The following is a 14,256-nucleotide window of genomic DNA, read 5'->3' on the forward strand; positions in this document are numbered from 1 at the left end:
AAGGTCAACAACTCAGTCACTTACATATTCAGTTAATTTTGATTTTGTTTTTGGTTTTAAAAGTTGATTTACACTGATCAGGCAAAACATTAATATTACCTCCTTGTTTATAAAGTCATTGTTCATTTTAGCAGCTCCTGTAGGTGTGCCTGATACAGTGGTCAGCAAGTTGGTTTAAAATCTCAATCAGCAATGCTGATTCTGCTTCATTCATTCTAACAAAACATATACTACATCAGTGTTATGGTAGTGCTGACCATTATCCACCACTGAAATAATACCTGCTATTGGTCTTGTGTTGGTACTAACCACTGAAGTGAAGGAAGTCTAACAATCTAAGAAGAACTCTAACTAGAACTACAATGTGCATGTGTAGGGTTGGTGGGTGATCAAATGGAGAAACAAGGTGATTTTAATGTTTTGGCTAATTGGTGTATTTCACCACACATTCTTGCAATTTCTCATTAAATCCACACATAATACACTACTGTAAATTTACTTTCTATTTAATATGTAGGCCATGATTAAATGAAACATTTAAAAATTTTTAAACTATTCTCCATATACATTTAAATCTTGTTAAACAGTGGAACGTCAAACACTGCAGTGAGTGTGAGAGTCTCAATGAGTGCTGCAATGTCGAAAACAAATGCGGTCAACAATGATTCTAGACTCTGTTTCTCTGGTTTAGCATTTTCTCTTTCATGTCATCTAAAAAGAAAAAAAAGGTTTATACGTAATTGTTTCAAAAATGTATAATCTTGATAATTCTATGTATTTTGTGCAAAAAGTTAGGTCTATGATTCGAGATGAGCTTATTACTGTCACCTGCACATTATCGATATTCATGGTGTTGTCTTAACATTTTTGCTTTTTATAAATGTTTCTGATAATAGATTGTACCTAGATGAGGTAAAAACTGCTGGTATCTAATCTGTATCTCTATGTAAATGAGAAGTGTATTTAAAAAAATATTTAAAAGTCATTTTGACCATTCATTCATTCCCAGTAACTGCCTCATTCTGTTCAGGGACACATTGGGTCCGGAGTCTAACTGGAATCACTGGGCACAGGGCAAGAACATGTCCTGGTTAGGGCACCAGTCATTCACAGGCATTGCACGCTCATTTAGTCACTCACAACTATGGACACTTTTGTATATCCAATCCAAACCAAACCAATGTGCACTTTTGTATTGTGGGAGGAAAGCCCCTGCAGACACGAACAGAAAACAGTAAACTCCTTACAGACAGTGACCTGAGGTGGGGACTGAACCCACAACCCCAGGATCCTGGAGCTGTGTGTCTGGAACTGTTGTGCCATTATGTCAAAATTAATTTTTAACTTATTTTTAAAATGAAAATAAATATATTAGTTAATACAGTTGATCCTTCTAAATTGCTTTCACTGTGTTGCTCCCAGTGTGAATAGATGAAAGTTTAAACACTAGTCTCGGGTATTATGGATGTGAACCACATTGATAGGAAATATTTAGCTTCAAACACTGACTCGTATCAACTAAATAATCGTGCGTTAATCATCTCCTGTTTCACCCACCAGGTGAACATGATGAAATATTTCCAATGTTCCTAAAAACTAATGATATATATATATATATATATATATATATATATATATATATATATATATATATATATATATATATATATATATTGAAAAGCAGAAATCCATGCTTTTTTGCATTGTTTTGATGATGTTCTGTGATGACACAATTTCCCTCAAGAGAAGACGTGCACAGTGAATCATTCCACCAAAGACTGATGGAGCTTGAAGAGATAAGGGAAAAAATGTAATCTCGTGAGAGTATCTTGGTCCACAAAGGAGCCCCTTCCACCTGCTGTCATCTGTAGCTGTCATCTGACCAATCAAACAGTCCAATGGTTTTCTTTAAAATATGGTGCAGGTTTTCGACTTTCCTCCTTCTCCATCTTCAGTTCCCCAAACCAAAAGACAGAGAAAAGGGTCAAAATGTTAGAAAAAGAGCTGTACTAGTGTTGTGTTTCAGTTTATTTCCTTTCAGCATGTACAATATTACTTGCAGTAATAATGTATATAATCTTATTTAACTATAGGTCATTTGTATGCTGTTAGCATGGTAATATATAGCAGAGTGTGGATCAGATTAAATTGAGTTTTAATGACCTTTTTTCTCCGCTTCCTCCAGTTTTTTCTTCTCGTTGGCGATGGCATCTAGTTTAGCCTGATAAACGTCGGCCAGTTCTTTCCAGTGAGCTCTGTTATTGTTCAGACCATCAAACATTGGGGTGATTTCCTTGTGGAACCGCGAAAATTCCTGAATAAGAAAACAGTCAAAGTCACAGTTACAGCAAACACTGAAAAGTCAATTCCAGTCCAAACAAACAGTCAGTGGGCCTCTCACGAGCAGAAGGTTTTCAGTTTACCTTATAGACGAATGAGCAGACAAAATCGATGAAACCACACTGCATTTTGGGAAGCTCATCTGACTTGTTCCTGTCCATCATTGGCTGTGAAAAGTTTCATTATAAACATCACACATGTATTAATTTTGAAGTTCCCATCCAATATGAAGTTAAATTATGAAATACTGCAATGCACAATTAAAATTGAACTGTAATTCTACATTAGAGATTAAACTGAAAGATCAACTAACATTTTCCCAAATTTTAGTTTTACTGCCTATCCTATTTTGAATGATTGCTTGAATGATTGTTACCCTTAATTAACTCTTTTCTAGATACCCACAGTGATCTACAACCTTTGGCATATTAGGGAGTCACCTCAACCAGCATTTTAAAGATAACATCTAGTTCTCTTGTGCATTTGTCTTAAGTGGATGTCCAGCATTTTGTGGGGGGCTTTGCAATTACAGTCACTGTAAACCTTTAATATTCTAGAAATCATGCTCTTGGAATGACATGCTTTTCTTGTGATGGCTGAAAGCATCACACCTTGGGCTTCAACAAGTGTTCTTTGATTTTGACCAGAGCTCAGTTTCAAATTTCATCCATATAAAGATAACTTCAGAAACCTCAGAAAATCTAAGTTGTTCTCTAATTTTGAAATATTCTCTACCTATGTTCTTTTAAACCATATAATGTGTTTGTCTATTTTTGATTTATCTGCACTATATATATTCTGATATTATATATTAATAATTAAAAGAGTTTTTCACAACAATATATTTTATATAAATGTGTCATATAAATAATGATGAAAATAATTGTTTAATTACAAACACTTACAATAGGCTCTTGTTCAAGGACGGACCTCTCCAGGTCACCCTGCTCCCAGAATTCAGCTGCTACCATCAGAGCCACCTCAAATAGACAGAGAGAATAAAACACTATAGCTCCACACTCCACAGACTACTATATTAATGAAAAACTATGCTGTAGATTTCAAATCATCATCTTCATTAGCATTAGTGACAGAGGAATGTATACCTTGCTTTGAACTTCCCATGGTTTTGTGATGGCAGACAGGTCACAGCCGGTCATCATCATTGCCCTGGACACAGCAGGAAATTATTTGTAGTTGCTAATTATTAATTAATCAAACGAGCAGATTGGAGTTGTGTTCCTCATCTGATTAATCAAAAACAGAGAAGAGCTGATGCGTAATTAATCTTTTACAGTAATGTGATAATCATTCATTCATTCATTCATTATCTGTAACCGCTTATCCAATTCAGGGTCGCGGTGGTTCCAGAGCCTACCAGGGAATGTGATAATCAACTACAATATATTATTTCTTTGGAAGTTGTATAATTCATATTAAAGCATAAGATTATTCAAATATCTGATAGATAATAAAAAATAAAGGCCAGTAACGAGTGCAGGTTTTCATTTCCCTTTTTCTTTTAGGTGTGACTATTCTAATACAAAGTACATATTAATTACATGATGATTTCCTTTCTTATAGGATTGTTAGACACATAGTTGATGGCTTCTTTTTCATCTGTCATTGGTTCTGTAGCATCAACAATCTTCTGGAACATTGTTCTTTTCCTGTGAGAGAAAGAAAGTGTTTAGATCACCCAGTGATTTTCTAAACAAACTGACAAAGTCAGTAGATCAGCACTTACTTGAAATACAAGGCTAAGTCCGTGGCAATGATGCATACATCGTGTAAATGCTGTACAGTTTCAAACTGGCGTTTTTGTAGACTCTGGAAAATGTTTAGGTTCTACACAGGTTCAAAAGAAACAAAATGGTCAAGTAGATTATACTTTAAAAATAAATACAGTTTATAAATAGGAAATATTTTGTGAGATTATGAACCTCTTCTCCCATGAGATTCTTGCTATACTCCAGATGATGTCTTTCTAAGATTGAGGAGCCATGAAGCTTTGCCAAAGGTGATGCACTCCTGCAATGGAAATGGAAATATAAAAAGTAAGACTAGGATAAAACCCATGACATTTGTAACTAATGTAATATGAGCAGAATAATCACTAATTACACACTTGGTCTGGTAGAGATTATTGGTTCCTCTGTGGTCAATATCATGACAAAAAGCCGCTGCCACCATTGCAAACGCATCAAGATCTGAGTAATATTTCCTCAGCCTTCCAGTCTGTTTATGGAGGGAGAAAAGAAAGTTATTTTAATGCAAATACACTTTTAGGGGGAAAAAATAACGACGCTGTATACAAAAGGGTGCAAAGTCCAGCTGTTGTTTCAGCATATATTTGCAAATCTTTCCTGGGAATACCTTCACATTTTGATCCTGCCTGAACTTGCACACAGTGGGAAAACCATGTGTTTGAGGTGAAGGTCAAGGCTTGATCTCCTCAAACATGTGAATGTACAAACAAATGTTTGAACTAATGACCAGGTCACTGTGATATTATGTTTACTGATTTTCTTAGCCTTGCTAAAAAACCTGAGATGATAACTGTTCACATTTCAGATGGCTTACATTCACTGGATGGCCAAAGGCCATCAGCACACCAATAATCAACATAAGCAGCATCAATTTTGCCAAAAAAACTACCAGTTTTGTCTCAAAGTAAGCTTTGAAAGCTAATGGGGAGATCCACATGATATATATATATATATTATGCAGAAGGTAGGATTTTAAGTGAAAGTTACATAGTTTATGATCATTTTAACAACCGCATAACAAAATTTGTCCACTGCATTTCACCCATCCGTGGCAGTTGACACACACTCACACTAGTGATTAGGGCCGATGAACACACAAACACACACATCCAGAGCAGGAGAACATTTTGGGGGTTAGGTGCCTTGCTCAAGGGCACTTCAGACATGGATGTTCCTGAATGTCATGGGGATCAAACAGATAACCTTCCGGTACCAAGCCCGTTCTCAAAACTTTAGGTCATGGCTGCCCCCCAGTGCTGCTTTTTTAGGACTGTTTTAGTACTGTTTACTAATGTGAATCTGAAAATAAACAATAAACCCAATAAAATAAAATGGAACCCAATAAACTCCACAGTGAAACTACTGCAGATCCTATTTCATATTAAAACGGACCCGCTTTAACTCACCTGCAGTAAACAGAACATGGTCTGTCCCACATTGAAGCCATGTCTCCAGTTGTGGTAAGTGATGTCTCTGTATCCCTTCCTCACTGTATACATCCATCTGGTCAGAATCTAATGGAACATTTATGGAACAGAACAACATTTCGCTGATTGATGAGATGCATAAAATAGAAACAAACCCGAGGGTAGGGGGCATGTGGCTGCATGATATATTATGAATATTAATGACAAGCAGAATGTTAGGTGTACAAATAAGTTTTAAAATGTTTTTGTGTGATGTATAATTGTAATTTGAAATTCAAACATTCTACTGCTTTTTTGTTATTTTATTTTATTATTTGTAACTCTTACATAGTGTTCAAACTACTTAAAAATGAAAAATTACTTAAAAATGAAAAGTTTGAAAATGGCAAGTTAGAAAGTATTTATTCATCACTGCATTCACCATGTGACTATTATACTGTATCCAAAAATTTTATCTATTTAAAGTTGGTGATCTCAGAGTAAGCAATAGTGAACATAGTACGGTGGCGCAGCAGGCAGTGTCGCAGTCACACAGCTCCAGCTCCTGTCTGTGAGGAGTTGGTGTGTTCTCCCCGTGACCCTGAACTGGATAAGCGCTTACAGATAATGAATTAATGAATGAATAAATTCTTGATGAAAGTTCATGTCAAACAAAAACAGGACTTGGTAAACAACTTGAAGTAACTCAACAAAGATTCAGATGGAAAGGAAATGGATGTCACATGAATTGCATCAGAAGAATAAGGATGACCATGTGTTTGAATCTATACAACAAACTACAGAGAAATCTTTCCTGTTAAAACGAAAAAAAAAAACACTGGCAGATCCTGGAGATATGAACAGAATATGAAAGGTGAGCTATTTTATGAATTTCTGGATCTAGGTGAAACTGTTAATGTTCATCTCTACAAACAACAATCGCTGTGATTCAACCAAGAAATCAGTCGAAAGCATCAGTTTTCCAATTTAAAATATTTGAAGAAATATAAAAATGGATGAGGAATTCATTGCATCAAAAGACAAAACTTCATCTCTAGAATTCATAAGCTGCCTGATAGGAGACGGAAGGTGATCGATAATAGAGGATATGTTGATGATTAAATGTATTATAGATTTCTCACAGATAAATGTTTAATCTGGGAAAAAAAGCATTAAACTTATTTATACACCTAATACATTATTTAAAAGAATTCATAAACATATCTGACCTCTGCTGGCACTTTGAACTTCTCCACTACTCCGAGTTCAAAGAAACAGCGAATACCACATTTGATGAGGTCAAATTCGGAAAGAGGAAAGTCACTGAAGTGGAATTCTAGCAGATCAACATCCTTGGCTTCAGGTATGTTTGTTCTCTAAACATGGACATATATATTATGTAAATCAGACATTATGCAAATAACACATATGATCAAAGGTTACTGCAAATACCTGCTAACATGCTCAGTGAGGAAATTGTTGAAACACAATAATGCATTAATGTGAAAACACACAATTTTATTTAACAGATGTTTGTGGTTTGTCTCTTTAAAAAATGGGCACGGTTTCTCTAAGAGTTCCTCAGGTAGCGTGTGCATGTATGTGACTCAGCTCTCCCTGTATGAAGAGAATAATAGACCCTGAATGTATATGGTCACTGTAGCTAATAAAGAAGTTCTTGGGATAATGTCTGAAAGTATTCATATAACATGTGTGCAGCTATGCCATGTGCTTTGTGTCTCTCTTGTAAATTTTGCTCCACTACAAAGTTTTATGTTCTTATGTACTGTGTTCCTAAATGGCTGGTCTGCGTTGCTCTATGAGGGAACTGTTCCTAGTCTTGGAGATATTTAGCTCCAAACAAACAAGAAAATAATGAGTTTTTACACATAACTGTGTAACAATTTAATGAGCTTTTATGAGCTTATGGTTATAAATACATTTACACCATGTTTCATTTTGAGAAGAACAGAGTTAGACATTTTGTGAGAAACAAGAAAGGGTTTACCAATAATTTGTACATCTCTTTCTGATCACATTCATCTGGTTCTTTGCCAAACTTCTCTCTTGTGTTCTACAAAGCACAAAAAAAAAGAAAAAAAAAAACATGCAGTAGAAGCAGAAACACAGCTATTTCAGAGCAGAATATTCACCAAGCAGAATCTCACCAGAATTTCCTGGACCTCTGCGAGAGAGGCTCTGGTTTGGTATATCACCATCTCCTGTGCAATTTCTCTCTTCCACTCAGTTTTGTTCAGTTTGTCATAGGTGTCACAGTTGAGCACTGACCAGCCCAGGAATTGTGTGAGTGCCTGCAAACAAGAGTTCAGCAGATCCACAAAACATTTTTATAAAATTGTATAGAATCAGATAAAATGCAGCATCAAAAGCAGTAACATCTTACCTCTGTGATCTGCTCATCCTGCTCCTCAAATGGCTTCCCATCTCTTCTATTAAAGAATGTGGCAACGCCCACAATTTCCTCTTTTTTGTTCACAATGGGAAGAGACAAAACATTCTTAATAACAAAGCCTGTCTCATCCACAGCTTCTTTCTGGAGTGGGGAAAAAATGCCATTAATTAAATTGATGATGACACATTCTTTAGTGTTTTCTTTTTTTGGAGAATGTCTATCTAAATGTGTGCCTCACAGTGGCACAACATGTAATGTCACTGTCAAATATCTCCAGGGTCCTGGGGTTGTGGGTTTGAACCCTGATTTTGGGAGATTGTCTGTGAGGAGTTTGGTGTCCTTTAAGTGTACTATTTTGGAACCACTAATTTGTACTAAATCATGGCTAATATGTAATTACTTAATAAATACAAAGTGTACATGTCAGGTTATTTCTGAAACTCTGTAAGAAAGCTTAAATATATTTATATTCTTACGTTTGTATTAGTAATTCTTATCATTTACAAGTATTTTAACGTGTTATACTGTATATTGGTGCATTTTGTGTTAATGCATAATTTTTATTGGTGATTATTTTTACATGGTCTTATTGTTTGTTTATATTAGTGACTTTTATTTTATATTTTATTAATAATTTAAGCTCATTTTAATGTGTTTTACAGTTGAGGCAGGCAGCTCAGAGAAATATGTTTCAGTTGTATTAGAAGAAGGATAAAAATTAAATATGACAAGTTCACTCAGTGTATATTAAGTGTAACCTAATAAACTAAATGACATATTAGTAGTGATTTAGTACAAAGTTTAGTTAAGTGGTTCCAAAAGAATATAACTTAAGTATCTGGTTCTGAGTTGGCTCCTGACCCTGAACTGGATATGTAGTTACAGACAATGAATGAAGGAATACATCTAAATATATGGATCTCAGGCAAACTCCACCTGGAATGTGAAGTACTCATCAGCAGCAACGTTCATCATGTTACAAATCTGCAAAAAATCAAAAAGGGGTTGTTTACTGTTTGCTAAATACAGAACCTTCCTTTTCACATGATACACTAAAGTACAATAGGTTATGAAATCTGAGAGATGCAGATTCTTATGTAAAAACAAAATTGTGTGTGAGCAGAGTGTGTGATGCAGTGTTGCTGAATAGAGAAGAACTTACAAAGCCGTTTTCAGCCACATACGTTGGGAGACCACTAACCATTGCCCAGTGATCTGCAGGAGGTGCTCTGAAAAAAGGCACAAACATAAATTAACTTAGTGACATAATAAAACTAAAGGTGATTCGTGGATTACTCAATAGACTGGCAGCAGGTGGGAATTATTAATACAAATACTTACGGTATGACTTTGATCTCCTCTTTGCCTTCAAGAAGATAATCAATAATTTTGTAAAAGTTGATCTCCTGTGAAAAATAAGCAAATATGTGTTTGTTGCATATAAATTTTCAGAGATCATGAATTGGGTGAAAAAATAATATTAAAACTAATCAAAAACAGGGCGGCACGATGGCGCTGCAGGTAGTGTCGCTGTCACACAGCTCCAGGGATCTGGGGTTGTGGGTTCAAATCTGGCTCCGGATGAGGAGTGTGGTGTGTTCTCCCTGTGTCTACGTGGGTTTCCTCCGGGTGACTGTCTGTGAGGAGTGTGGTGTGTTCTCCCTGTGTCTGCGTGGGTTTCCTCCGGGTGACTGTCTGTGAGGAGTGTGGTGTGTTCTCCCTGTGTCTGCGTGGGTTTCCTCCGGGTGACTGTGTGTGAGGACTGTGGTGTGTTCTCCCTGTGTCTGCGTGGGTTTCCTCCGGGTGACTGTCTGTGAGGAGTGTGGTGTGTTCTCCCTGTGTCTGCGTGGGTTTCCTCCGGGTGACTGTCTGTGAGGAGTGTGGTGTGTTCTCCCTGTGTCTGCATGGGTTTCCTCCAGGTTCTCCAGTTTCCTCCCACAGTCCAAAAACACACGTTAGTACACGTTGGATTGGTGACTCAAAAGTGTCCATAGGTGTGAGTGTGTGGGTGAATATGTGCCCCCTCCAAGGTGTGTTCCTGCCTTGTGCCCAGTGATTCCATGTAGGCTCTGGACCCACCTTGACCCTGAACTGGATAAGGGTTACAGACAATGAATGAATGAATGAATGAACAAAGACACTCACTCTGCCATCCGGTGTCTTAGGACCTTTATATGGTTCCACATCACCCAGTTTAATAGGCCATTCATCATAGAATTCCTAAACCAAAAGAATGTAAAATGTTAAGATTCCATCTTCAGTAGGATGATGCTTTTCAAAAATCTGTATATAGAGTCAATGGTACTTGACCTTCTCTTTGGTCATGTCCAGTAGTCCAACAGAATACCTCTCACACTGAAGGTAGGTTCTCACAGTGTACAGAGCTTTGTGGAACTGTCTCTCAATGTCCGTCAGTTCTTCAAACACTTTGCTAGCAGACCACAGAAGCACCTGTGCAGTTAGACGAACAAGGAAGTAGTTATTTTGTGGCCTCTCACTTTTTTACTCAAGAGTTTCACAGTGGGTTAATTTGCTTTTGTCTTTTTTTTATCTTATTTGTAATTACCTGACTTCTCCTGGATTCCACATTCCACATATAATTGGTGTAATGCTGAAGAGCGATGACTGTGCCAAACTCCAAGTACTTGTTGAAAAGCTTGGAGGAAAACAACATTCGTGTTATTCCAATTTTGCTACACTGGGCCTTTATGAAAGACATAATATTCTAACAATAAACAGTGGGTATTTGTACTGGAATAAGTGCTTGAAGAGCTGCCACGTTGTAGAATAACTATTAGAAATCCACACTGTTCCAAACTAAGATTTCTACAAATCTAATTCTACAAAAGAAAGTTGTTCTACAAGCAATGACTGTTTAATGAATTAAAATCACTTCATGAGGTTGTGGAGGCTGTGTTTTTTGTTAATATTAAGGAATTTATACTAAAGGCAAACAATACATTGCTCTTGGTCAGGGGTTTTGTAATGCATTGTTTCTGGAAACAGAGGGTCCAACCTGTTTACACTTACATTCTCATCAGCTTTAGTGAATTCTGTGCCTCCAACTTTGTTTAATGCCATGACAACTCCCAGTGGATCCTTTCCGCTTACTATGGCAGCAGCTAGCATGTTTTTGGTGGTGTATCCTGTTTGTTTGTCCACAAAGTCACTGAACTTGGAGTTCTTGGAAAAACAGATAAAAGCATCAACTGAGCATCAGTTCAAATTCATTGAATTGTTTATGCCATGGTAATTATCAAAAGACAATTATAATAATACCGTTATTAAGGGAATATAAATGTATTTCACTATTGAACTATTGAGTATTCGTTATTGGGAGATAACTTTTTAATGTCACTCAATAAGATATCTTAACTGAACTGCATTTATTTAATATGAACTTAAATGTCTCCATATTTAAAGACTTAAACTGCAATTTTCTAGTGAGTAAATATACTCACTATAGTTTACCATCTGCATTAAAATATTTTTTTTTTTTTCTCTATTACTTTTTCATGCATCTAAGAGAATCTTTTAATTTTAACTATTTCTATTTAAGGCTAATCTGGTCTAATCCACCCTAATCTAGTTCTATATCTGTCCTATGTGTTGGTTGTAGCTCTAAATGTTCTTAATCAAATTGAGTTACTGTTTCACTGTCAGAACAGTTTTTACTTTCATTATGTCACAGGGCAAAAAGGGTATAATCCATTTTAAATCTGATGGATCCTCCTATATATAGAATTAACTTTAGCTAATTCTGTAACTAGGAACAGAGCTCTGTGGTGCTATCTTTAGATAAAATTATATTTATGTTTTAATTCTAAATTACAAATGAGTAAGTAATAAATATAATACACTGCACAGGAACATTGCCACCTTGTGTGGTGCTAGATTTTTAAGTAGACTTTTAAAACATGACAGCAAAAATGTGGACTCAAATGTGGACATGTACATTGCTGAATGTGTAACTTGATGGATACCAGCTTGATCTCACCTGCTTCACATCTGGAACGTTAACTCCTTTTTTGGTGGTGGCTATTTGTCCAACAATGCCGATGTCAGTGGGGAAGACAATCTCAGCTGAGGGGTTCACCAGGTTGCTCTCAAATTTGGATGTAGGGGTAACATCAAAAAGACAGGTGGACAACTCTGTGATTCCGTTTCTAGCTCTGACAATGAAAAAGCTGCAGCGGTCAGCATTGATCAGCATGCATATCCTCTGCAAGACTTTGTGCATGCTCTTCTCCATTAGCTGCCCGGCATGCATTTCCTGCACCAGGTCGAAGATAATGTTGGCTTCCTGGATCTGAGACACATCTTTGTATGAGGAAGTGTCTTTTATTTCAAGCTTTTCTGTGAAGGCAGCTGCGATGACCTCAGCCCGGATCTTTTTGTCAAAATACTCTTTGGCAAATTGTGGGTTGTTTTCCAAATACTTTTCCACACTGTCCTTGTCTGCCATCACGATTTACAGGTATGTACTCTTCCAGGGAGTTCAGGTGGTATTCCAATTAGAAATGCATCACCCACATAAAAAGAGAAAGTGAGAAAAAGCAAGCTCTGGGAACTCAGTGGCCCTGTTGGTAAGTCAACTGCATCTTCCACCTCACTAACACAAAGAATAGAAAAGACTCCTGATCTTCTGTTGCTGGCAGACTCTACAGTGGCTTACAGGGCTGAAGGGATCAAAGTGGCGCTAATTAAAGTGACGTCATGACATTAAACCCCCACCTAAGCTTTCTTAACCTGCAAATCCCCAATGCTGATTATTTTACATTGGACAGTCTAGTCAGAACCAAAATCTTTTATTTTATGAAGAAAAGAAGTGCCTCAAAGTGGCAAAAAATATAAAACTATTAACTAATTCAACAAACATTTCATCACAAACTAGCCCCATTAATAAACCACATAGAGAATGACATGTAATGAGTGTGCAGTGATGAACTACATTTGAGAACGCAGAGAATTTTACAGATTTTGGGACTGTTGCTTTTGTACAAATGAGTATTAGGTGGACATAGTTTAGTCTGGCGCACAAGGGAAAATGAGGTGTGGGAAGTGGTGGCTTAAAACATTTTTAAAAATTTAGAATGTTTTTATTGTATTGATTATTAACATACTGGTAGCAGCACTGTCAGTACTTAAAATAAAATGTCAGCTTTGGATAACTGCTATCCTTAAAAAAAACCTTTGTAAAAATGATGAGAGAGAAGTTCCCAGAAAATTTCTTTCTTTAATTATCCATTTTTCACTCTTAGCGGTTGATGAGGATCCATTTACAACAATGAGTTTAGACACTGAGTATATATTGGTCACTCACTGTATTCAGTCTGATTGTCTGGCCACAGAAAGCTTTGCAACATTTATACTTGGCTCAACAAATCCAGGATTAAGTAAAAGTGATTACTGGGATGTCCTCTGTGACGGGGTTTTGGCACCGCTGATTGATCACACGTTGGTGTTTATAGGGCGGAGCCAGAAAAATATGTTTGATCACTAAAGTAAACCACAGCCCTGACTTCTAAATAAAGGCACAATTATATTTTTAGCAAAACCTTCAGATGAGATTTTTATAAAATCTATTACATCAACATTAATTTACTTAGTTTTTGCCATGAGTGTTATTTTATTCATTTGAATATGATATTCAAAACTGCATTAAATTATTCCAATGCATTATGTTCTCACTGTTCAATCAATCAATCAATCAATAAATCTTTATTTATAAAGTCTATTTCATAAGAGTTTTCACAAAGCAGCTTTACAGAGATCTGAGCTTTATAGAGTTCTGCCTCCTTTGAGCAAGCCAAGGGTGACTTGAGAAGAACCAGGATTCATACGACGGAACACATCGTCTTCTGACTGACACTGGAGAGTACAACAAATAAAAAATCAGCAGTACAAGGAAATGACAAATAATGAGTTTTAGATAATGTAAAGGTAAAAAATATGTTGGGAAGATGTAATGGGATTTTTGGGACATTAATAATAATCATATCAATTGGAGTATTGAGGTAATTATTATTTGCTATACTCTACGAAATGATCTGTAAAACCAGTGTATATAAGTTGCAGTTTTATATAAATTACAATGTTCAAAACAAGTTCCAGTGGCATCCGGAAGGAAAATATGTGTCAAAGTTGGGGGCTCAAAATTATGCTCATCTAAAAAATGGGGGCACTGCAGAAAAAGATTGAAAACCACTGGATTAAACAACATAACTCATGGTAAGACAAATATTTGCAGTAATGTTTAAACACTATATTAACCATCTGAATCTCAGTCCTTGAATATTTTTTTATTTATAAATATATTTTATTGTAG

At 36.2% G+C, this 14,256-nt stretch overlaps 1 protein-coding gene across 2 annotated transcripts; it reads right to left on the bottom strand.

Moving 5' to 3' along the window:
• Positions 1–1,908: 1,908 nt before the first annotated feature.
• On the bottom strand, positions 1,909–12,393 carry pde6c (phosphodiesterase 6C, cGMP-specific, cone, alpha prime). 2 transcript variants are annotated; one of them, XM_066666193.1, is made up of 22 exons: positions 11,926–12,393; positions 10,959–11,111; positions 10,495–10,584; positions 10,239–10,379; positions 10,074–10,148; positions 9,270–9,334; positions 9,091–9,157; positions 8,865–8,912; positions 7,920–8,069; positions 7,684–7,827; positions 7,524–7,589; positions 6,745–6,891; positions 5,516–5,623; positions 4,469–4,578; positions 4,284–4,371; positions 4,088–4,188; positions 3,903–4,010; positions 3,447–3,510; positions 3,246–3,320; positions 2,424–2,507; positions 2,164–2,314; positions 1,909–1,949 (listed from the first exon to the last, which is right to left on the bottom strand). In XM_066666193.1, exons 1-22 carry the CDS (start codon positions 12,391–12,393, stop codon positions 1,909–1,911), a joined length of 2,544 nt encoding a protein of 847 aa, XP_066522290.1. The 2 variants fall into 2 exon arrangements, with proteins under 2 accessions (XP_066522290.1, XP_066522289.1); XM_066666192.1 differs by having other exon boundaries at positions 1,909–1,961.
• Between the last annotated feature and the right edge of the window lie 1,863 nt (positions 12,394–14,256).

The sequence above is a fragment of the Hoplias malabaricus genome, chromosome 3 (assembly GCF_029633855.1).
Source record: "Hoplias malabaricus isolate fHopMal1 chromosome 3, fHopMal1.hap1, whole genome shotgun sequence".
NCBI classification, from domain to species: domain Eukaryota; kingdom Metazoa; phylum Chordata; class Actinopteri; order Characiformes; family Erythrinidae; genus Hoplias; species Hoplias malabaricus.

Bases quoted from the DNA above. Each gene is read 5' to 3' on its own strand.
- pde6c (XM_066666192.1), bottom strand. From the start codon at position 12,393: ATGGCAGACAAGGACAGTGTGGAAAAGTATTTGGAAAACAACCCACAA. The intron at 9,158-9,269 runs GTAAGTATTTGT...GCCTTTTTTCAG, and splicing joins GAGGAGATCAAAGTCATACC to AGCACCTCCTGCAGATCACT. The intron at 6,892-7,523 runs GTAAACCCTTTC...GTCCATGTTTAG, and splicing joins AAGAGATGTACAAATTATTG to AGAACAAACATACCTGAAGC.